Here is a 26109-nt window from a genome sequence, read left to right as displayed (position 1 = left end):
GGTCACTCCATACGGAACGGGGGACAGTATCAGCATAACTCCGTGTACAAGGGGATCAAAGGCAGCCTCCCATAGAAATTTATACATACCATCAAGACATGGCGGGCGAGAAAGAGGGTGCTGGATTGCCTAATTGGCTCAGCAGGGGGCACTAGTGGGATCACGGCCGCTCCTAGGCCCCACTCCATGACACTATACATAGATTAGATATAGATATATGTATTTTCTCTCTCTTGCTCTCTCTTTCTACATACATATATCTATATATAGATATATATATGTAGAGAGAGAGATTAGATATCTGTATTCAAAGATGTATATATATGTGTAGGTGTATATATATGTGTGTGTGTGTGTGTGTGTGTGTATATATATATATTTGTATATAAATAGGTGATACCAAAAAGACAGACACAATCTCAATCAGGATGATGTCTCAGAAAAAAATCACAGAATTGTGTGTGTGTATAGAAATAGAAATATTTCTATTTCCATGTATAAGCAGTAGACATATAAAAAGTGTTTATGTAAAAAGATTGTTAGCTTTCATAGATACACAAACATGAACTATTTAAAATATATTGTGTTGTTCCTGCTGTATTCATGCATCAAGAGAACATAACATATTTTCTCCCTAAGTTAATTGTTCCTAAGTCCTATTGCCTCAGTATTTCAGAACATGAAAAATTATATTACAAGAACATAGAATCAGTAGCAATAAAATCTGGGCCTCATTAATGTCTATGTAAGCTTTGCTATGGACATGAGTGGGGCCATAGTTCCACCCGAAATACGTGGCTGTACAAGTAGCTCAAAATCTTCAAGAAATTACAATACCAAGAGTTTTTCATGTTAACTCCTGCTATATGTCGGCCTCTAATCTAAGGTTCACAACAGCTTTCAATTAAAGCAAATAACTTGTTATCATTTTTCAGTTCTAATAGTAAACTCTTAATCACAACTGTGATTTTTTTTTTAAAAATCTCTTTGCCTGCAAGTCACACAGTCTTTTTGTGTTTCCCCCCCTCACTACCACAGAAACCGGGAATGGATCTAGCAGATACCTACATCATGTTTGTTCGGCAAAACCAAGATATATTTCGAGAAAAGGTCAATGAGGAAATGTATATAGAAAAGTTATTTGATGTAAGTAACTACCCTTGCAAGGCATGCTGGCATCATGGTTACATTTGGAAGGGATAAGTTGCATTTTGATGGCATTCAGCACACAGGTCAGAATGCTTCTCTCTCATGCTCATTTTTGCTTTGTTTTTTATTTTATTTTGTTCAGCTACTAAGGCTCATCTTAATTTTAAGCATTTCCTGCATGACGGCTATAAATGCTGGAATGTTAGAATGAGTAGATCAAATGTTCTAAGGTTACCATTTTAAAAAGTTATTTTATCATTTCCCATTATATGTAATGCAGCTTTATTTTACCTTTTGATTTTGATGTGCCACAGACAGAATTGTATTGCAATGGATTTTCTTAATGCATCAAGAAACTGTTTTTATTTCCCTAAATAACAGCTCTCATGGCTTATTCTTCATTCAAACTAAGTAAGAAAGTCAGCTGTGTTAAAGGTATCCAAATTTCTTACAATGGCTTTAGATAAGTGACTTCTGGAATTTACTTTATGGTACATTTAGTCTAAGAATTTCAACTGCAGGGGTTTAAAATTAGTCAAATACTTACTGAGTCAGTAATGTTCACAACTTCAGCCTATTGACCTCAGCTTTCAAGTGGGCTTTTCATCCTCATCTTTAAAAGTCTTCCACAGACCCCAGCTCTGCCCACATTTTCCTTCTAATTCCCCATTCACCTTTGCATCTGCCTGTACTGAGATTATTGCCTGTCCTCTCACCCCAATCTCCCTTGTCTTGTAATGTTCTCCCTCTGTTTTGGTTTAAAGTTTTCCTCCTCAACATCTCTCCTTACACAAGGCCTGCCACAGTACTGTCTCTGGATATCTCCACTGCTTCAAGCTTTGACCATTACTTGAAACATAATGACTTCCTGTATCATCTGTGTCTGAGGCCACAAATAGGTGATCATTTCTCTGAAATTCTTACCAGCAGAAAAACAGTCCAGGATTGGGAGCCTACATGTGTTCCACTCCTCTGACTGGAGAGCTACGCAGGCAAGCTCTTCAGCCAGGGGCACTAGAGGGCTGCTCCACAAGCCATCCCTGCCTTTAAAGGAGCCTATTGCTTGAAAACCTGTCCTCCCCCCTGCCTGGGAAGGGAACTAGCTGTCAATAGGCAAGCCCCCAGCTTTTAAATTGCTGCATGTGCTGCCCAGATGAACTGCACACAGGGTGTTTTAAGCCAGAAGTGCAGGAAAGCAGGGCCAAGGGGGGCCTCCCCAACCTAGTTCCTGAATCACAGTTTTTAAATTGCCACATGGGCTTCCCAGCTGGGCAACACACACAGCTTTTAAAGCCCATAGGAATGGGAACCAGGCCCAGGAGAGCTTCCTCAGCCTCAGTTTCTGGCCCTGCAGGCTTTAAATCTCACCTGTCTGCATGACATGGGTAGCAATTTCAAAGCCTGCAGGGACAGGGAAGCTGTCCCCACTGCCATTCCTGGCAGCAGGTGGGGCGCACGTGCTGGCTGCTCCTCTGCTGTCTTCATGTTCACTGGGAGCAGTAGAGCAAAGCCCCCTGCCTGCTCTTCAGACCAGGGATCCCGGTCATGGGAGCAGGCAGGGGGCTTTGCCCCACTGCTCTGGTCCCTTTCCAGACCAGACCAAAATGGGAATGTCCAGGTATTCATTCTTGCAAAAGAGTTTTTCTCTCTGAGGAGATCCTCCAGGTTGACACCTGGAATAACTTCCTCCTGAAGGAGAAAGCATGTTCCAAGGAGAAACTGAATGAATGCTTGTCTGCTCAGTTTCTACCAGAAGGGCAGCTATTCTCCCAGTTGGAATGCCTTTACATGGCCTGAATTAGAAGCTCTGAACCTGTCTTATAGGTATTTAAAACACCACTCACACAAAAACGGAAATACAATCTGATTCTTTTGTTAAAATGTGAAGCTTAAATCAAGAAAGCTATTGTTTTACATAAGGATGATGTCAGTTACTTGTAATTATATAGCTGTCTTAACAGAGGAAGTAATTCTGCCTTTGATCCAGTTTACCACAATCCATTACAATACTAATTCTGAAGCATAGTGTTTGCTCTGAAATGTATTTATTTGTGTACCATCTACTATGCATTTTAGAAAGCTTTTCTGGCAGTTTCATTTAATTATGCAAGTTACAGCAAATGTTTTCATAACAGCAATTCACAGCCTTTACTGTGACACTTCAGTTGTGGCAATTGCAGGAGGTCCCCTAACATAGACTCTCAGCCATGAGATGTCATGTCAGTGTTTGTTGTTTGTTAGGTTGGGTGGTCAAAATGAGACTTATCTCTCAGACTTTATATTTCTAGACACTCCTAGGCAGTTTTACACAAAAAAAAAAAAAGTATCATCTGTTTTAATAAGCTAAGTGTTAATATGTGTGAAAAGAATGATTTTATAAAAGCTTTGATGCCCTGCAGGGGTAGAAAAATTATCATCCATCCAGCTGGCACTTTCACAACGCACTAAAACCATATTAGCAACTTCTGCTTCAGTTTGGTGTTGCACTGAATCTATAAGCATATGTTTCATTTTCAAGTTTTCCTTTTTTTTTCTTTTGCTTGTGTTGTAATTTTCTGAATGTTAATAATAATACATGTTTTACGGCCAAGTTCAGCTTTCACTCAAGTCAATGATAGTCTTTTCATTGACTTTAACAGGACTTGGATCAGACCTTTAGTCACTAACATTATAGAAATAAGAGAGGGAAAAGGTATTCAAGATTTTTCAAGTATGTAGGTATCCTGTGAAGAAAAATATCCATTTCCATTTCTGCTTTTGTTCATATATGCTATATTCACTGAATATTGTTACCTCTTTACTGTATAACACTACTCCCAGAGAGTCAATGAATTGAAATTAAACAGAAATACATTATCACACATATGAAAGTTGATGTATAAAACCACTTACTGTAACAAGAGATGAAACCCTGTTCTGTTCCCTAATGTAAATCCAGAGTAGATCCCATAGCTATAATGCCCCTTTATTGAGGTTACTCAGAATTTAAACAAGTGTAACTGAGAGCAAGATTTTGCCTATGATTATCAGTGTAAAAAATTAGCAATATATATATAATATAACTTGCATACACCATGCTGTCGAAAGCACTCAAAGGGGATTTAATGTTTTTGTTTGATTCCTCCAGCTATTTATGTCTGGTTACAGTTGCAACTCAGTACTGTTTTCCTACTAACATTATTTTGTGTTTTCATCAGCTGGGAAACTGGCATCTGGGTGAAGGGGGGAAATTCAATTACCTGTGCATATCTCAGAAAAAAATGCATTTTTGGGTTAAAGTAAATTTTTAATAGCTAATGAGACTTGGAGTCTGGTGGCTATTCTATAGGCCACAGGTACCTACTTCAGCAGACTAGTGGCCAAGCTGTTTTTTTTTTTTATTCAATCTGAAAATTCATACTTCAGAACCACTTAAGTATGCACCCTAGGCCTAATAACACTGCAGCACTGACTCAGTTTTATACAGGTGTGTAACTCCATTTAAGTCATGCAAATCAATCAAGCTGCAATCAGGTAAAACAGGTAAACATGATGGCGAATCAAGCCAAAATGTGTTTTGGGCCCCCTCAACACATTACAAATATCATGGAATTAACTGGTTAATTGTGCAGTTACTTTAAGACCAGCTACATGTGCAAAATACCTATTACGCTATAAAAAGCTCCAACCAGCTGTGAATTTGAAAATGTGTACTAACTTTATGAGTGGTTGCTATTAAGCTTTAATTTGCATGTATAGCAGAGTCTCCCCTCTGGCTGGGAGTCTCATCGGCGCCCAGCCACAGGGATGCACCATACCCAGCTGGAGCAGGGAGTTCCGCAGCTGACAGGACTCTCAGCCCCAGCAGCTGCAAACACTGGATCCTGGCAATGCATCTCCTGGTGCCAGGACCTAGCTCGGAGATCTTCAGGGATGCCGCAGTCTTCAGCCTTTGAGGTGCATGGGGCACCCCTGTGGCTGGCAGCCCCGCAGCTGAAATTGCTCCCATCCACAGGAGTTTGCTTCTTGCCCATGGTGGAGCTTGGGAGCTGGCTCTCTGGGCACAGGCAATAAAATGCAATGGGATCTAATGCACGATCCCACAATCATGCCTCACATATGGCATAGCAAGGGGTGCGATTGTGTGGATCACACATTAGATCCCTTCATGCCTTTACCTACAGTTGTAATGGGGCCCCTAGGTTCTTTATATAAAAGTTGTTCAAAATAGATCTTGTGTGTTTCTGCAATATACCTGTTTTGCCATGCATAACTAGTAAATCACAAAGTTAAACAGTCCCTTGTGCTTATAAATGATTCAAGTTGCCTGCTGTCATGTAAAATGTAGTCCTTTTTTAAAATAGTGGTCAATCAGTGTATTTTAAGCCAAGATCTATTTGAAAATATTCAAACTTGTTTGAACCAGTGCATGAAAATTGTTTTCATCTTTCTGTGAAGAACTCCTAGAGGGATATTTGGAGAGCTAGAGGATGAAATATTTAAGGGGAGTTCAACCAGCATAAAAGTGGGCTATCAGAGTGTTCAATAAGACCCAATTTTTTTTACAGTCTATTAGGCAAACGATTTAGGAAGCACTGAACAAACATCCGGAGAATGTCATTTATCCAGCACATACATAATACGTGTTTATAATATCCTAAACGTCCACTAATGGAAACTTTCTCCAAGGAGCTGGTCCTACACCATTGGAGTCCATGGAACTTTTGCCATTGACTTCAGTGAAAGCAGGATTTAATTTATGCACCTATCTCAATATCCTGACTGGCTGAATTTAGGACTCTGGCACATGTTCATTTAATGGTGTAATGCAAGGGTGATCAACCCCAAGCTCACAGGCCAATCCCTGGCACCATGTCATCCAGCCTGTGAAGCTCGCCATGAATGACAGGCCAGTTGAGCAGCACTGGGCCCCTGGACTCCAATTTAGGACAGGTATAAATAGTGCAGGACCCCTGGAGCCTAATCCCAGCTGGATGGATTAAAGCCACTGAACCCATTCAGATATTGAATAGTCCAACCATTATTTTACATTACAAGTTGTACACCTGTTGTTCCTCTTAAAAAATAAATAAAACCACTTTGTTCATTACTGAAAGAATCATACCCTTGTTTTACTATCCACATGTATATACTTACAGTAGGAATAATGTAAAAGTCAGTATTTGCCAACTGTGAGATGATACAGTGGAGTAACTCTAGTTAGTGTCAGTTTTAGATACAGTCTGACATGCAAGCTTGGCTTTTGACACAGCATTACTCCCATTAACTTCAGCAGGACTACTTGCACACCCAAGTGTTTCAGACTTGTGGCCTTGGTCATGGTGACCACAGTGCACGTGTGTGTGAACACAGACCTTGAATAGTTTAATAGAAAGGAAAGTTAAAGCACTCATATGACATTCTTTGGTTCTTAGAAAGACCTGGACATTTATGACATATAACATAAAGTGTCCAAACATCCCAGCTTTCCATAACCTTTATTTTTAGGGTTTTTTTCTGTGTTTTGTTTTTCTTTTTGCTGTTGTATTTGCAATATTAAAAAATTAGCCCTGTTGACTTGTCATAGCCAGTCATGATATTTATTTTTAATTTTTTTGTGTCAAATAAACTGATTGCTCCATCATTTTGGTTATAATGTCAACACTCTGAATTGAATACTAATCATGTTTCCATGTCATAACCATTATTTTCCTTTTCCATTAGTAGAAAGGGATGGATGATATAAGTTCAATGATGTACTTGAGGCTGTTTGAGGTAATAGTTTATTTCTAAAGATTGTTATGTTGTGTACCTCATTATGTGCTGAAGGGTGGATATGAAGTACTTGTCTAACTGTTTGTTTGTCATAATGTCTGCTAGTATCTTTTAGCAAACAGTGTATTGGCCTTTCAGCTGCATGTTTTTATAGATCATTTATAATAATTTGCAAACATTATCTCTACTTAACAATGTGTAAGTTTTTCTCCTTGGTAAGTAAGAAGTAATAGATTTTTTTCTAGTGATTTTTAGTTGTATAAGAAAAGATTGTTTTATATGCAACCTGTTCTGTTGTACTGGTTTGTTCACCGTGTTGTCTATGTCTGTCTCAAAAAGTAACATTATTGTAGCATTTAGTAGGTAGCATGTTTTTTGTAGAAAATGTAATGCTTGATTTTAAAAAATTTGTTCATTCTCAAATTGCTGCCTGTCATGTTAGTTTTAGATAATAATCCTCATCTTCAACATTATATAATTATTGCAAGAGGGTGATTTTACAAAAAGGTCTACTTTTCATCTATCTTATATGCCAGGACAAATCTGCAAGTTGGGACTTGGGGAAGGCTGGTTTAAAGGCCTTCACTTGAATCAAAAGCTGTATTTGAATTGAAATATAGGAAATTTGAGAAGAGCGTACCTAATTACCTAAAAGAAACTCAACAAGAATAAGTATTGCAGCTTGTTGATCTTCTCATTTCTTTGATAATTCAGAATAATCTTCAAGAAATATGTGGACTTCTTTCTCAGATTCTTGAAATGTGATCGCAGAACACAATTGTCATTTGGCCTAAACCCAGAAATACACATCTTTGCATGATGCACCTGGACATATGTGGCAGGTCTGGTAGAATCAGCTAATTAACAACACAGGCTTAAACAGGCACCTCATCTGGCAGTGTAGTTAGTTGCCTGATGGTGCTCAGCAGGATTTGGTAGTGCTTTTTATTTTTCTATCCTAATGGTCTGCTGCCCACCTAATTTTGCCTTATTGTCAGCCACTACTTACCGCAGCTTGAGGCCCTCCCAGGAGGCTAAATTATTATCAAAGGATTAGGGAGATGTAGCCTTGCAGCTCTGACATTTCTGATTACTTGTCTATGCCAGAACACTAATTAGCTGTGACTAATTAAGAAAAATGTTCCTGCTATAGAAAACCATTTAAAAGAACTGAGAAGGAGAAAAGCAATTGAAAAGCTGAGCAGTGCTCAGATTTGCCGATGCTCTTTAGATTTCCACCAAAGTCTTTACTCACCTTTAATTGTGCCTAATTTTTGGTGGAAGGGGGAGAGGGGAAAGGGGAAGCCCTTCATATGTGAATGAATCTGAGGTTTTCTCTTGAACTGAAAAAATGTTTGTCTCTTTAAAACAGTTTGTAGTATCACTTTTCTTTGGGTGAAAGAAAGAACAAATCTTTTTAATTTTCTGGCACTTTCACCAAGATGCTTTGTGTATACATGCAAAAGTGTGAACACAAACACAAAGTAATCAGCATCTTGCAAATGTGTTGTTAAAAGTTCACTACAGCATTATTGACTTTTTCTAAATATTTTTCCTTCACCTCTTGAGATAAAAAGCTGTATAAAAGAGGAACTGTTCATTAAAATAGCTGAGAACATTACAGGAGACTGATTTCATAAAGAATAGAGGAGCTATATTTTTATTTTTTTTGAAGTTCTATCAAGGCGCAAAGGCCCAGTGCTGAATGGTGCTGAGCATTCTGATGGTGATTCAGCAAAATCTGTTACTGCTGAAATGAGTAAGACTTGTCACCTGCTTAACTTTAATCCTGTGCTTTATCATTTTGTTACCTCGGGAACAGAATGCTGAGCATCTTGGACAATGGAGCCCAGGGTGAGCATTATATGGAGCGTGGTTTCTATTAAGGCATTCTTGCAAATAATTCCCTGGCTATTATCACCCAGGCCTTAACATAGTATCTGTTCCAGATGCAATCCTGAGGTTTTCCTGCATCTTCATTTTGACGTTGCTTTGCCTTAATCTCTTGGAACCTCCATCTTATAACAGTGCCCTATATTTTTACCCACCTGAAGCGGCATGTGAGTAGTTTTCCTTAAGACCGCACATACAGTCTAATTCAGTCAGCATGTTACATGCTGAGAATTGACAGCTGCCACCTATTCCCTGCTTCCATCTTCCCTAAGCTTACTATTTTTCTTGCATTAGATATTATAAAAGTGGGGTAAGTATTATACAGTATCTGATGAAACTAAAAACTGTTCTGCTGAGCAGAAAAGGAAATGGAAGCATTTTCTCTGAGCTGTCAACCTGTGATAAAACTGAAGCTCCTGATTTCAATTGATTGTGTGAGAATCTCAGCTTTCACTTTTTAAAAAGTGAATTTCTAGTCCTTGTAGTTGTGGAGCTATCATGGATCCTACAGATTTGAAAATGAGAGAGCAAATTTAAAAGAAAAGAGCATCGCTCTCATGAATCTAGGAGAGCTGTGAATCATTAATTTTGAATGTTTGGAGTTCTCAGTACAGTTTTCTATTAGACATGTTTATGCTCTGATCTATCTATTAATTTAGTTATTTTTTCAGTGCACCTATCCATCACTCACAGGGCCTATTCACTAACAACAATAGTAAACCTTATCAAATAAATAGTGGACTCCTCCCAACATCCATTCAGTATTAACCCCTTAACCCTCTTATCCTGCTAGAGCTAGGCACAAAGCAGACGCTCATTACAAGCATCGTATTTTTTATCTAGATGGCTTGAAAAGTGTCTGGTACCTTAATGAAATCAATTGGGCATGTACAAATGAAAAATTTAAAGTAGCACTGAAACTTTAGATGAGTCTATTGGTAAACGTTAACTATGGCTGCAGCTTTCACATTCTGTGCAGTCAAGGAAAATCAATAGGGATTGTACCATTTGTATTGTTTTATCTAATGTTTGTTCACCATGAAGTGCTGGGCACAAGCACCATCTAGGGAATATTGATTTCTTGATGTACTGTAATCCACACACGCACAATCAGTAGCAGAAACTCACAGTTTCTGAAACCTTATCATGCAGGCTTGTTTTTTTCTCATGTCTCATTTAGGTGAAGCTTACTGTAGAAAAATCTGTGCAAATCTTCACAAATAGAAATATAACTGTATTGTTCCCTGAGTAAACAAAGTGAAAATGAGAGACACGAAATGAGAATAATCTTGTTTTATGAGAAACAGGACAAAACAACAGAATGTTACTTTTTAAATCAAAATAAGCTAATGAAAAGACACAGCAGAGCTTCCTGAAGCAATCTGTGGAGTTTGTAATCATTTGGCAAATGCTGCTTAGTCTCATCCTGCAGCACTGAAGTAAGTGTGATGTTTGCCATTGACTTAAATAAGCACATGGATGAGACCTATGTGATTTCTTTTGAGCAGGAAAAGGGGCTTCAGATACTCTCTGTTTTACTTACCATCCTTGCACAGAAGCAACTCTCCTTCATTTTCTACTCTGCACTGTGCATATTTAAAATGTGCAAAACAAACAGCAAAAATAATGAACACCACATATAAAAGTTCAAGATGTAATGAAATACAAAAGATGCATGTGTATGAAACGCAAAGATGTGTGTCAGAGATGAAAAGGATTAAAATGAGAAAAATGTGTTACATATTACTGGCAAAAATGTCTAGAGCAGACAGCATTTTAATGCTTTAATTAAAAATACATTTAGCTTAAGTCCAAGTGAAGAAGAGGGTGATCCACTTGTATAAAGGATGCTGAAGTAATTGGGCACCCAGAGAATAATATGCTTCATTATAAATTCTTATGCTGCACTTACATATCTGCTTGGGTAGTTGCTGCACTTACATATCTGCACTTACATATCTTACCTCAGGTAAGTTAAGTGCATACACATGTGTTTGTAAGCAATAGAGTAACAAAGAGGGGGTGACCAGGGCAATAACCACGGTGGATGAGTGGGGTAGGAGAGGACCACAAAAAAAAAGCAGCAGTTACCCTGCTGATGCAGCTGCAGACAGTACAGCCACTGACTCTGCCCTGTGTGTGGCTTTCACCCAGTTACACTTCTGTTTGTAAGGCAGGAGCCTTAGTGATAATGTTATGAAGTCATTGATAAATTTGCCTTTTTTCTTTGATTTGTTTTTCTTATTTAGGGCCTAAGATTTCTGAAGCCTTCAGGAACATTAATTGGGCAGCCTTATTTAGTTCCTACACAAACAGTTTTCTGTATCAAAAAATGATCACTCAGCACAGCGCACAATGTGGCATGACTGGCAATATTTGTTTGAGGTAGCCCTAATATTGGCATAACATAGGAAGTGTACTTCAGGAATAAAGTGTGCTAGCATAGTGGGCTAGAGAAGCTATATTTGCCATCAGTCTCTCATTTTAATAATTACTATAGGACTACAAATATTTAAAATAAGAACAACATTACAGATGTCCAGGTTGAGCGGACAGCTACGTGTAGATATAATTTTACAACCCCCAGCCTCATTGCATATTTACCATATGTGAAGAAGACACATAGGAGATGCAGGTCACAAAGACTGCAGTTATAAAATTGTGGAAATGCTTTAAATATTTTTTAATGTTTTGTCTCTCTCCCATATAGCAATCTAGTATACTGTATAGGAACAGATTAATGTCCTCTATAAAATATTTGCATTTATAGGCAGCGATTCCATAATCATGTAGTAGTTAGCTACTCCAAATGTGTTTTGGTTAGTTGACTTTCCTGTGCTTTGCAAGTGGGTTTTGTCTTGTTTACTGGGTTTTTTTGGTGAAGCTATGAGTTGGAGAAGTTACAAAGCTAGACCATATGAACCTTTCATCGGTGTAATCAGGAAAGAGATTGATTAGAGACTGGCAAATTGGAACTAAAACTAGCTAGAAAAATAGAGTTTGCATGCTATAAAAAAGACGCTTTAGAGGTTTGGGGAGACACGGACAATGAATGCAAGTTATTTGGGTAGGGAGGAGTAACAGAAATTGATGATAAAAGAGGGGAATAGGAAATACAGAGTTATCCATATTAAATTTAAACATTTAAAATGTTCTAGACTGAGAACATTAAGCATCTATTATCCAGTGTAAAAAACAAAGTCTTCATTTTCTTCCACTTTGCACCAGCCTGATACCAAGGAACCTCCACATGCATACATTCATCTACTTAATTTCCCTTCCTATGTACCCTTTTTAGTAGATTTAATTCTACGTATACACATATATTTTTACGTATATTTATGCTTTATGAAATTCCTAAGCAAAAAGAAAAGAAAAAAAAATTACAAAGTGTATGAAAATGTATTTCAGTGAAGTCCGGCTGGCACTTGAAACAAGGTAAATCTCTTTACAAAATCCTGGAATTCTGAATAAAACAGTAAACTGTTTGCAGGTTAAGGTATGCAGCCAGTCCCTCTATTTTTATAAAGAAAAGCTTCATCTCTCTCTCTCTCTCTCTCTCTCTGGTTTATGTCACTTCCTTGATGTTCATTTTGATTCCTAAAAGTGGCAGTGCTAAGTCAAAATAACAATCACTAGAGCTCACATTTAAAAAAAAAAAATAAAGCAGCCATTTCTAATATGCTATGTATTTATACCACAACAGTACTCACTACAACACTGTGTACTTGTTATCAAATATATCTTAAGTAGGGTAAACAACTTTTGAGGTCTGCCCTACAATCATATTAACCTAAAACATCAAATAGTTTATACACATCATAACACTCAAAAGATCAGTTAGTCATTATATGATTATTTTACTTTTCCAACATCACACTATCAAAAACTTAATAGAATTATTATGGCATCTAATATAGTTTTAAGATATACTATACAACTATATTCAGAGTCACTAGTATACACTGAGCATCCTGTTTTTGCTACACAACAAAAAAAAGATGGCTGTAAATCAGACATGGTTATAGTGAATGATGAAGGTATATTGGTGATATCCCTTAACTGTTCATTTTCACGCAGTAAAAGATAGTTAAGAGTTTTTGAACATAAATAAATTGTTACTGGAGTGTATCTAAGCAGCATTAAAACATGCTTTCAACTTTAGCAGTTCGTTAGTAAAATACACCAAAGTACATCAAATACAGAAGTAGTAAATATCAAGGGCAAAATAAGATGCTAAATATAAATTCTGTTCTGTAGTCTTCATAAATTGGAAGACTTCCAGTTCTGGCAACTGAACTGCATAAGTTATCTGACTATTTATACTCTTAAATTATATACCTCTTTATGGATACTTTGTTATAAAATGTGTGCAGTCTAGAAACACTTTCTGAAAATAATTCAAACTAAAAGGTAGAGTCAACACATGATATTTACCTAAATTGTTACTTTTAAAATTATTTGGTATAGAAAAATTACTAATTTGCCTAAGGAAAAAAGATATATCTGTAACTATTAAAATATTATGAAAGATATCTTCTTTACTTCCTAGGAGGGAAAAGTTAGGTTTTTAAAGTAAAACAAAATTGTATATTCGCATTCCCAGAGGTATACAAATTATATATTCCTATTCCCAGAGGTACTTAGTACTACAGAGCATGGAAAAGTTGTTTGCTGGATTAGACTCTTAGAACCAAATCCTGATCCTACCTGCATCCCCAGTGTGAGGCCTACCAGAACTTTGAGACGTGATTTGTGCTACAGTAGAAGAAATGTGATCACATCCTGAGTATCTTTGATATCTCCCATGTACAGATATGCACTCTTCTCAAGAATGATTTTACAGAGATTTCTGATTCCCTAACCCCACTCTCTGCCTAGTCTTTTCCCCACCTAGATGACCCCAGGGAGGCACGTAGATGGGATTTCCTGAATCTAGTGGAATCCCTCCATGTCTTCCATATCTCAAATTGCCAAAGAGACTGAATGGGCCATGTAGTTCAAGTTGGAATTGTTCAGAGTGATATCTCAGAAAAAGAATGATAAGTCCTGGACAAAAACTGGATAAAGTTCCCTCAGCTTTGCTGCTGAAGGAAAGAAATTCCCACCCCAGCAACTCCAGGCATCTGTTGACCACAGGGTTTGGAAGTGTGGTCCTAATCTTTCTGGGATAGAGTGATTCAACTAGGGTTACAGTTTCAGTAACCAGGAAGGTCAAGAGAGCAGGATATGCAACAGTCTAAAAGAGGACACTCGTATACAAGAGTTCTTCATTTTCCAAGTCAGTTCATAGTTTTTAAGGGTGAGCTTCTGAAGCTGCCATTAGAAATAATGGGAACTAGCTGCTCAGTACTTATGAAAATCAGATCACTTATTTAAGTGATTGCTTACTGATTTAGCAGCCTAGCTTAGCACTCAAATGTAAATATATTAAACATAAATTCTTAGTACAAAATGCATCCTTGAAGATACTACTACTGCTGTATCTTACAAACCTCAAATTGTTTATGAAAAAGCCAGTATTGCCACCCTGATTTTATGGGAGTAAAAAAAAATGTTGATACATTAGACAATTGAACAAAGCTTTCTGTTCATTGAAATTGTTTGGGGGGTTTTTTCCACTTTCCTCTTTTCTAAAATCTGTATTTTTAAAAGCTAAATGGTATTTTTCATTATTTAATATCATTTTCTGAAGTATTAAAGCACCTAGTATATGTTAATACTCTAAATTTAAATAACAACACATTTTGATGTCCTACATTTACAAAATTACAATACATTTTGTACAGGTAGTACAGTATTCTAAATGTAGCTATTTATGAAATAATATGCTTTTTTTTATAAAAGATGCTCAAATATTTATTTTACACAGGAAATATAGCTTTCATTGTCTTGCCATGCTATCTCTACAGTAAAAAGTGTGGTTTTTATTATTGTGCCTCACAAAACAATATAGCCAGGGGAGGTAAAAACCTGTCATTGTGCAACACCAATTCCTAATCAATAACAGGCTGAAGATTTAAGTACGGGGAAAAAAAGCATTACATCCCTCCCCCCCCCAAAAAAGGTACATTTCTCATCTTCATCAGAAGCAGCATTCTGACGGTGCCCATTTCCCAAGAGCAGCCAAGATACAGAAACCCTATGGGGTCTTGTGATTCAGATTTAGGAATATCAGACCAAGAAGGTGTAAGGCATTGTGTATTAGTATGTATTGAGTCCTCATCCCAGGTGGCAAACAGCTGCACCTTTTTATAAAACTTCAAATATGCATCTGAAGTGCTTGCTTTCACAAGATAAGTGTTATATTTAATTGAATCATTCTCAAAATGTTATAGATTAAGCAAGAAAAAGGATTGTGAATATTTAATATATTTGTTTTGCATTTCCAATAGTCAACAGAATAATGAAATTCCTTAACTACTTCTCTTTAACTTGCATGAAGAAAGCACGGTATGTTGCTAAATCTCTTTTCACCAGCACTGCCGAGAAACAACTTTAATCCTTGTTAGAAAATTGCAGAGTCTGGGACTGACAAAGAGCTCATGCTTGTTCTATTGTTAGTGCTCCTGGGCCCTGAGAGTGGAGCCCTTTACAGCTGCATGGATCCAGCCTGGCTCAGCTGTACTATTTAGGAGAGGAGGTTTGTCAATTTCTATTGACAATGGAGAGAGTTTTTCAGTGCCTGTAGCAGTGCTGAACACAGTTGGGGATCAATGCTAGCCATTCAAGCTGCACCCTCTTTCATTGCTTTGGTTTGTTAATTCAAGACTAAAGGTCCACTGAGGGGGTTTAGGGTGTTTAAGAAAGCTGATGAACTGTTTAAGAAAGCTGATGAACTGAGAGCGTTTATAGCCCTGGTGTGGCAATTTCCATAGTCAGTGGCAACTATTGGCACTGAGGGAGTTGTGTCCTTGTTGACCCTCTTGTTATTAAAAATGCACAAGTGCTGCGCTTCTCAATATTTCAACACTCTTTCATTGTCAATACCACCTTCTGAGCCCTTCAGCTTGTTGCTTGCTCTAAAGATCTTCTTAGATTGGGTTTGAAAACTTCACCTTAAACACTAGATTAGACTGATGTTCTGTTTTCCGTGCTCCTGTTGATTTGTTGAACCTTCCCAGGGCTGGAAAGCAAGTAGCAGCTTGATGGGGAGATGGGCTGCTAATATGATTTACCAGTCTACAGTCATGCACAATAAGTGTGAATAAATACAGGGGTCTCACAGAGTCAACCCTAGCCTTTCCTTTTCTCTTATTTTTACTTTAAAAGAGATATCTCAGGAAAATGAAGTGAGTAATGCATGCCCTTACAGGAACTGGATGAACTATGAATAAGGGGGGTGGGGGGGGAACATTTTTGTTAAAGTGGTTGGCTGCTGTCATGCACTGATAAGAAAAAAAAATATAATATACACTTGCTGCTTTATTCCTTTGAAGACCACAGCAAAGAATAAGCCACTAATGCCATATCACTGACATCTGCAAGAGTTATAATGCCCTTCTAGTGCCATTGCTAGAAGAGAAAAAGTGATTTTAACCAGTTAAAAGGGAAATGATTTGGGGTTTATTTTTATGTATTTATTTTTATTTAGAGTCTTGAAAGTTAAGGGCCATTATCTAATTGTTCAGGCTTGTAAATGAGTTTGCAACAGATCTTCCAAATGTTATGTTAGGTGTGCACTATGCCTGTGAATTGTATTAATGACGATCAAAATGCAAGGCCTTGCATTCCAGCTCCCCAGGAGACATGTAGCACCATTCGTTTTAGGATCCATTCAAAAAACAAAACTGGGAAAACATCTTTTTTTAACACCTTATATTATCTAGATGACATACCAAGTGTTTATTCTGCATCAATCTATGCTAAGCATTCAAAGTCTGTGCAAAAGAGGCCAAAAGAAAATAAATATATTCTATCTGTTCATGTTGGTGGTGGATCCTAAAATTATCCTTCCTGTGATTCTGGTTAAAAATACATTTCTTCAACATATCAATTGATCATTTGCTGTATAATGGTTCTCTTAATATTTACTCATATAATACAAAATAACATTATAGTATTACTTCACAGCTACTTTGTTGTAAACATTTGTTGCAGGATTAACATTAAAATTAGGCTACCAAAAACTCCAACCTTTAACATTTTAACATTTTTTTTAGTTCTAAAAGTATTTGTATCTGTCTCAAAATTGGCATTTACACAATGCATAAAATGGAGAAAGCAAATTTTCAGTTGCTTTCCAAATTTTATCTCTACAGCATTAGTGTTACACAGATTCAGGTGAACTAATGCTAAAGAGTGACTGTAGTTGCTTGGCTGTATTTTTGTCTTTATTTTTGCTGAGTTTGGATTCAGTGGTAGTTTTTCGTAACTTACTTCCTTTTATTAGTGGGGGAAAGACACATTTTTTGAGAAAATGGGGCATGCTTTAATCTTAGCTATGCCTCTGCAGCTGGGTTAATTTCAATTGTATTACACAGGGATAACCTTCCATAGAATTCATCAAAGTATCTGTAGTTTGCTCATTTGTGCCATTTACACCCCTTCTGCTGCCTACCAATTATTTGATATACAACCCCCTTCAAGAAATAAACTGTTGCCATGCCATTGGATTTTTCTTATGTAAGATCATCAGTTTCATTAAAGTTAATTGATATAATCATGTTCTATATCTCCCCCCTATTAATTACACCAATTAATAGAATGTGTAAAGCCTGAGTGGTAAGAGAATAGATTAGGCTTATCTTGTTGTAAGTAACAATAGATGGTTGAGAGAAAACGCCTGGACATAGGAGATTTCACGTTTATCATGTCAACAGAGTCCAGCAAGTGAATGTGGTGAAATGCCTTTTGTTATATATACATGGAAACCTCTGTGTATGGTTTACAGCCCCCACTTGAACAAAACTCATTATGCATTATCAAAAAGTAAAGCAATTTGAATGCAAAGCTTTAAACAAAGGTGTGTATAACAAATAAAATAAAAGACATCCTATTAAGAACATATTTCAATGAGCCAGAAAAACATTTCATAGATAACAAATCCATCTCACATATTAAATTAATTAAGTTACTTAATTTTTGTGGAAATTGTATAACCACATGCATTTTATGCAGTGTTTTTCAGTTCAATAAAGTAATAAATTAATAGAAATGTTTGATCAAATATAAGACTAATTTACTTTCTGTGATTTGTAATTAAAACATATTTTATACCTATTCAACAAAATGATGTTAGAACAACTTTTACAAATACAAGTCAATATTATATTAATATCTTAGTTTTCATTATTACAAACATTTTGTAAAGCTAATTGCTTGTCACTGCTGAGACAAAATGTATTGTTTGCTATAAAGAAACTGTGTGTGTGTGTGTGTGTGTGTATTCAAAGTTTATAACAGGAAGTTTGCATCTTGATATATTGAGTACTAATTACTTTCCCATTAGTTAAATTCTACCCAGAAACAAATTCTACATTGTCTTAAACTTTCCAATATATTTTATTGCTGCTCACTATATTCAGAAAGTGCTAAAAACTGCATATCCTTTGAATGTATATAACATATGTACCTTGTACAATAGGTTACATTTTCAGATATGCAGATATAGCTCTGTTGGTAGTAAAGAGAGAGGTGATGGCATTAGGAAAGGATTTAAATCTTGTCCCTGTGGGGAAAGACTGACTGTAAATAGGCTATAAACAGGACTGAGACCTGAGCTCTCTCAAAGTATAATCTCTTACTCCTAAAATGAAACAAATCCCTTTATTTTCATAGCTGAAATAATAGCATCTCTTTGATAGATTATATAAGAAGAAAAGTACTGCAATAGCATTGTCTAAGAGGTTAATAAATCTTAGTCTATGTAATAAGAAGGTACCAGGTGGCCAGTAGCAAATTTGATCCAAACATTATTTTCATGATGAAATGAACACCAACTTCAGGAAAACTATTTTTGCTGTATTTATGCATAAAGCTTTGAGTGACAATGTGCCTAGCACATAAAAAGAAAAAAGAAATAATATTATTGCTAATCAGCATAAATTAAAATCCAAAAATATTTACTCCACTTATTATCTTTCTCTAATCTTTCCTTAAAAAAAATAAAACTAAAACTCTTCTCAAGTTTGGGTGTTCACCTAAGGGGGTGAATACAGAAAAGTGAGGACTTCAGGATTTTTAAATCATTGTTAGATGCCTTTATTCTACATTTGATGCTATTCTCCTGCCTGGTATGAAAATGTGAAGAACTGAAAAAATCTTTCTCTAAAGAAAACCTAACTGCTTTTTCCACTGCTGTTTCAGCAGTTAATTCTTTTGTGTACCTCTACATTTAATGCCTGTTCTTGATAACAGAAAAGCATGCAAAATACTATTTCACATGAAAATGTTACAATTTAAAGACAAAACAGCAGTTGCTGTTTCATGTAGAGAACAGTCTAGGTCAATTTAGTTGATTTTCTAGCAACACATGTAATTCTCTTAACAGGAAATGATATCATCCTTGACTTCATGTGCTGATCTGTGATTATTTTAAAGTGTCTTATTACTTCACATTACCAAATACCTTAAATGAATACTGCAGGGTTTGTTTGGTTTTTTTTTCTTTCCCTTCCAGCAATGGTACAGCAGCTCCATGAAAGTCATATGTGTATGGTTGGCTGACAGATTAGACCTTCAACTTCACATATACCAACTGAAGACTCTCATCAAGATAGTGAAGGTAAACAATGTGCATCTAGATAAAATTGTATAGCAAAGAGAAAAGTGAGGTCTGATTAGCAGACAAGAAATTGCTATTGATAAACATGGATCACTGTAAATTCAGTTATGTTCCATAAAAAAAATTGCTAATTTATCCCATGGATTCGTTCACTTTTGTTTTCCATATGAGGGAAACAAAGTATATTTAAAATTCTTACTTAATTATCCTTGAATTAGTAGGTATTATCCATGCTGTCCCTAATGATAAATAACAGTGAACAAAAATCTTGATGACACTCTATATTCACTATGACAAGCAGATTAGAGCCATTTGGATATGGACTTTGTAGTGTGCTTTTTATAAATATATAGTAGTTGGGTTTTTTTAATCTGCTGTTTTTACCTTGACGTCCTTTCTTGTCTCCCAAACGGATTAACTTTTTTCAATTAATTTTTTTATAATCTGTTATGCTTTATTAGGTACAAACTGGGGAATAGGGTAATGAGAGAACTTTTTGTTTCCTAATTTTTCATAGGCCAGAAATTAAGACCAAGGGAATTAAGAGCATAGGAATTGCCATCATAGATTTAAACCACTGATCTCTCTGGTCCGATGTTCTCAATATAACAATCATCAAATGCTTCAGAAAAAGCTCCCTGTCCTAAAGGATTTTCTTCATACCCCCGTTAGTTGGAGGCAAGCCATGAAGTCAGTGATTCATATCCCTTTGTAAAGTTGTGGGTTTTATATGTTTGGTCTTTTTTTTACTCCTCAATTGTTGTAACTCTGAGTACTCCTCACTGTCCATAGAAATATCCCATAAGAAGCTTCTAGCTTCAGAGGTAGCTTTGATTTCTCCTACTTGTCTTGTCACACATTGTAGTCATGGCTGAAATATCAACATAAATTCAACTCATGGACACAGGGATTATATATAAAATTTCCAACATAAACCAGTAAAATATCCAGTATGGCAGAGATTACCATGATCAGGTCAACATCAGTTCAGTTCAATTTTAGCTTTGCCATCTTAAAACACCATTGGTTTCAGTAGGAAAAGAATTAGGCACCTGGTTTGAGGTAATGCTACTGATGGTGGTGGGAGGCTAAGACCCTCTGCCAGTGTTGGCTTCTACAAAGCATTCCACAAGGAAAAACAACAGTCGAGATGGTACTAACCCACACTGTTCTGGAGTAAAGGCTCTATAAGTCCCAAGAAATGCATACAGTAAATTTTAAGTGTGGGTGAGCCAAATTTAAGTATGGGCTTCTGGAAGACTTGAGCCCAGGTTAGTATTATCCAGAAGATCCCAAAATGCCACTTACAGTGACCAGTGCATTGTGTTGGGAGGATTAACTGCAGCCACAGCACTGCTGTCTACGTTAACACACTGCAACCTGACGCGATGGTTAACTATCAGACGAAGAACAGTCCTGGCAGCAATGAGATCACCTATTGGTAGGACTGGTAGCAACTTTATGGCTGAATACATGGTATGTTACAGACAGGAGAGGGATGTTCCAAAGGTGGTTTAAATGCCTACAGTTTTTAGCATTACAAAAGGCCTTGAAGTACTCAGTCCCATCTGTGTTACTGTACATCTGTATGTACACACTTAATTGTTTCAACTTACAAGAACCGCATTACACTTTTACATCACTGAATTTTGAACTTATTTCTAGATGAAATTCAAAGTTTAAAAGTTGTAAAACATAAAGACATTTATTTAATCTGTGCATTTAGAAGACTATAGTTCACACCAGTAGTTGAAATAAATGGGATACTTAAGCTGATGCATATGTTTGAGGGCTGAGAAGAGAGCATTTTCACTGACAGCCTTCTGCTGTGGAACCTACTCCTCTATCTGATCTGAGAGATAACAGGAAGGCTTTCAGGGCAAGCTGCAGAACTCATTAGTCTATGGGATTGGGTTAAGGATGCTGGAAGGAGCTAGGTAAAATGCCTCCATCTTCTGGTTGTTTTGGTTACCCTTGAATTAATGGTTGTTCATTGCTGATTTAATTGAATTTAAGTGTAAATGCTACAGGTTATTCAATACATTAACGTAAAACATTAAATATGGGAAACTGATAGTATTAGTATGTGAACTTTAGAGTATTAGGAGAGTGAAAATCTTGATGGCTGTGTTTTGAGTAGGCTGGAGGCAACAGAATCAGTGGAATAGGTGAAAGATTAACCAAAGAAAGGCTACAAGAGTCTACATGGAAAATTAATAGGTGATAGTTAAAGCAGTTGGAAATATGGGAGGTATTGCTATATCAATCCAGCCAAGGGGAGGGAGAGGGAGGAGAGTTGGACACTGCTTCTCCAAACCAATGGATGGGATGCTTGTTGAACTGACTTTAAAAAAGGACGAGATGTGCTCTCTTCATTGTCTCTCTTATCCTCTGCTAAAAGGGTGTTGCCTGGTGTGCTGGCAGTAAATAAGGAGAGGAAGGAAGGAATTTTGAAGTGTTCTGGGAAAAATAAATGAGAATTTAATAGACTAGAGGGGAAGGGAAAAATAATGAGAAGGTTCAGAGACAGCAGCAGGGTTGTGTTTTGGGACACAGAAAAGGATGCTGGCATTATCAAAAATGACAAAAGTGAAGCCAGTGTGTTTGGTAAGAGCTCACATTGGCCACATCCAGATGAGCATGGACATTTAGTATGTGGCACCGCGCACCTGTCTGCGGCTCCACACACCACATGTGCAGACATTCCCCACACTGCTACTTTGCAGTGGAAGTGCAGGAGGGTTGACCCCAGGACATCCACACCCAGAAAAAGCAGGATGGTGCACTTGCTGCTACTACTTGTCATTGGGAAAACAAACATCTGCTCTTGTCTGGACACATCCATTGAGTCTAAGTGAGATGTTGTGGGATGGAATAAAGGCATCCATGAATCTCTGAATAAGTAAAGATACCAGACTGAAGACAGATGAGAGATTGAGAAGGAAATTAGGGAAAGTTAAGGGATGAAATTTGCAAATGGAGGTTATCATCCAGCAAGAAATTCTGTAAGGAGAAGAGCCAAGATTGAGTCCTGAGAGGCTCTCTAAAGAACGAAAGAGGGCAAAGCATGAGAAAATGCTGTAGGCATATATGAAGAATATATGATGTTATACATAAAATTGAATAGGCAAGGCACTAACAAAAGCTTGTGAGCACAGGAAATAATTCATTGAATGGCTTGTGTCTTTAGTCAATCTCCTAAAGTCAAACAATGCAACAGGTATACTTACATTAACAGGATTTAAGGAATAACCACATTTAGTGGCAGAATTAAGGTCTCCCCTTTGACAGATCATCAAAAAGTATTGAGAGGAAGTGGTATACCATCTCGGAAGTACTGAGCAGGGATTGTTTGTTTTTTAAAAAAAGCATGTAATTTCCTACAGTTATGGGTGGAAGGAGAAGCAGGCCTTAGTGAGGGGCTGATCACATCCTTCTGGAGTAATGTTGGAGAGGAAGGAGGGATCTGTTGGGATTTTTCCTGCTGCCTACCTTAGCGTGTCTTCCCTGAAAAATGCAACTCCTCTCACTCTTCTCGCTGAAAGCAAAAACTCAAATATGTCATGGTAAACCTATGCATCAGAAACAAAACTTTGACAAGTGAATAAAAGGCAGAGCTTAGAGATGATTAGAACTTCAGTGAATATTCACTCTTTTTTAAATAGTCACTATAGAAATTGTTACATCACAGGATATAGACACATTTTAAAATTTGTTTCCTAATTTGTTTTTTGACACCTAGTTTATAACCCAGAGATAAATGCGAAGGAAATTATATTATGAGGGAAGAAATCTAGATGTTAAGATTTTCTGCTAGACTAAACTAGTTTTACAGTTGTCTATACAAGTGTAGATTTCCCAGTTTCAAGATGTGTATACTTAAGACTGATTTACAAAAGTTTGTGAACTGATTTAGGTATTCAGAAAGCTCTTTGTCAGGTTTTCACAGAATAAATGAGACAACTGTAGAATTACTGAGAAATGTGCACGAAGTGGGTTACAGAAATTTAATACAACATACAACCCCTTAATAAAGGGGTTTTCAAGCTGTGGACCTTTGGCATATAACAATTTAGCATTGGGTACATAATTTTGTTCCTGTTTTGTAAAATTGTCTATGTCTATGTGACTGAAGTATAGTAGCACTTTCACTGTCGCTACCACTAATGAAAGTTACACTATGTTTAATCCAGAGTGTAGGAAAACTTGAGAGCTAAGTATTTTGGAGATTGGCAAATTTGGAGAGAAGTTGTCCCAGGAAATAGGATTCCTTTTTAAAGTGGTGCACAAGAGAAAACTGCCTTGAAGAAATAACTGTAACACATCTTACAAACTTTGACAAAGTGCTTAACACCTCAAATAAGTTGGCCTTTTGTCACTTGTTATCTATCTCTCCGTACTTGACTGGTATAACACTTTTTTTCTCCCTAGGCAAAAGTTCACAGGTAATCAGAAGTTGTGGATATATAGGCACATAACATTGTCATTGGGTGCTACATTTTCAAATGTGATAACTGACTTTCAGCCCCTCCTTTTGGTAGGGCTCAATAGAAGACATTTTTAAACATCCAGAAATTGCTGAGCACTCACCAAAAGTTTACACACTACAGTAATCACATTTTTTTAATGCTGGGCCTGCCTTACAACATTTTATAGTGCATGACTATCAGGCACTTTATGCATATGCCAAGACTTTGGGAAAGTCCAATGATACATTCAGACTGTCTCTCCTTACTACAGAAAACCTACCGAGACTTCAGGTTGCAGGGTGTGTTGGAAGGAACACTGAACAGTAAAACCTATGATACTGTTCACAGCCGTCTTACAGTAGAGGAGGCTACAGTCTCAGTCTCTGATGCAGGAGGACTTCAAGGTATCACCATGAAAGACAGTGATGAAGAAGAAGGGTAATAGTGAGCTATTTCACCTAGAAGTTAATGCTAGGTGTTTGTTTTGTAACTTGTCTTGGTATTTGCATTTATAGTTTTGCCTTATAACACAATTGGAGAAATGTAATTCATTCCTTTTTTTTAAATTGAGAGCAAGGTTATTTGGAGAAAAGTGCCAAGGACTTTCTGAGAACAACAGTTTTAGCATAATTTAGTGTGTAGTTTTGCTTAGATCTGTGAGAATACTGGCATGGAATTTGAGTTGCACTTGTGGTCAAGTTTGTTTCCTTTGTTAGTTACCATCTGTTCTTGTAACTCCATCAAATAGTGATGTCCTGTGCAGAAAACAAGATGTGTGCCTCCCATAAAACACATTAGACAGGAAGTCATTCTTGGAATAATTCAGTGCCCTTGATAAAATTTAGTGTGTTTTCAGGATTATACTTTACTTGTATTTGTTCCTGCTTTGTACTTAATTTTTCATTATTGTGCAGTGTGCATTAAAACTTATACCTTGGTTCTTAGTGTTTTAAGTTTGATATATACATAGGAAGACTTCAAGGACACTTAACTACTTAGGAGCGCTTTGTATTCTGTCCCCCCCATGTTTGTTTTGCAAGTTTAAGGATATCTCATCATGTCAGTAAGCTTGCCATCAATGTTTCTATTTCTATGTGACAATTTGCAGGCAATAAGAACACATTTTGTCGTGACCCCTTCTGTATCTATCCAACTTTGTATAGAATTCTAAAATAAAAAAATGTTTTCAGTATTTCAAAGCATTTGAACCCTTGTATTGTTTCCTTTTTAAAAACGTTATTTCCAAAAACTTTTTTTTTCCATAACCCACTTCAACTGGAGAACAACCTGAATAACCAAGGCCATGGGCATGACTGTAATCCTCTCTTTAGATGTGCGTCTGAAGAAGTCAGAAATGGTTCTCAAAACAGCTGTTTCTATGAAAAAATGTCACTAGGTTGGGTGCTGCTTTTTTGTTTGACGGGGTGGGTTGTTTTCTTGAGGCAGGGGTACAAATTGTTCCCTTCAGAGGGATAAAATCCGGAGGAATCCAGAGGAAAGCTGAAAGAACAACGTCCAAAGAAGGGGTGAGAGAGGTTACTAAAGTTCTCCTTGACCCTAAATGCCTGCGTTTAATTCACCAGAGTGAAGTGTTGTACTCCTGGAACAAGTCAGAGCCTTAGGTGAAGCCTCCTGGCTCGGGAAACCTCGGCGGGCGGGGGGAGCGCAAAGCGCCGCCGCCGCCGGAAGCGCAGAGCTGCCGAGAGCCGGTGCTCGCCGAGGCGGGGCCGGCGGCGGGCGCTGCTGCTGGGGAAGGCAAGTGCCCCGCGCACTCCAGACTCCCAGGCCGAGGAGGCGGCTACCGCAGCGGGGTAGAGGTGGGGAAGCTGCTCCCCTCGAAACCCTTCCCCAGCCTAGCTCGGCCGCCTCTGGGGCGAGGAAGGAGGCTGCAGCGCTTCTCCGGTGCTGCCGGCCGTGTCCCGTTTCAAGCCCCTGGGAGAGGGGAGCCGCTGGGGGCCTGCCGGCGCTGCCCGCTCCCCGCGTGCGCCGGTGGGGCTCGCTGCACAGCGCCGCCCCGCCTCCTTCCCCGGGCTCGGCCAAACCCGAGCAGCCCTGCCTCGGCCGCACCACAGCTGGCGGGGCGAGGCGCGGCGGCGGGAGATGGGTTTAACCGCGGGG

At 37.6% G+C, this 26109-nt stretch overlaps 1 protein-coding gene across 1 annotated transcript in view; it reads left to right on the top strand.

Annotated features, from left to right (window-relative positions):
* Positions 1 to 25193, top strand: part of CADPS2 (calcium dependent secretion activator 2) — a gene marked incomplete at its 5' end in the record, with an annotated part of 600328 nt that extends 575135 nt beyond the window's left edge. Inside the window, 3 exons of the mRNA XM_019543957.1 lie at positions 1039 to 1146; positions 19418 to 19522; positions 24263 to 25193. Of these exons, the coding sequence (XP_019399502.1) occupies positions 1039 to 1146; positions 19418 to 19522; positions 24263 to 24433 (384 nt within the window). The remainder of the gene's footprint in view (positions 1 to 1038; positions 1147 to 19417; positions 19523 to 24262) is intronic.
* Positions 25194 to 26109: the final 916 nt, after the last annotated feature.

Source organism: Crocodylus porosus, unplaced genomic scaffold (assembly GCF_001723895.1).
Source record: "Crocodylus porosus isolate Cpor-Errol unplaced genomic scaffold, CroPor_comp1, whole genome shotgun sequence".
Classification (NCBI taxonomy): Eukaryota; Metazoa; Chordata; order Crocodylia; family Crocodylidae; genus Crocodylus; species Crocodylus porosus.
The sequence above is the reverse complement of the archived record's forward strand: the minus strand, read 5'-3'. Positions and strand labels throughout refer to the sequence as shown.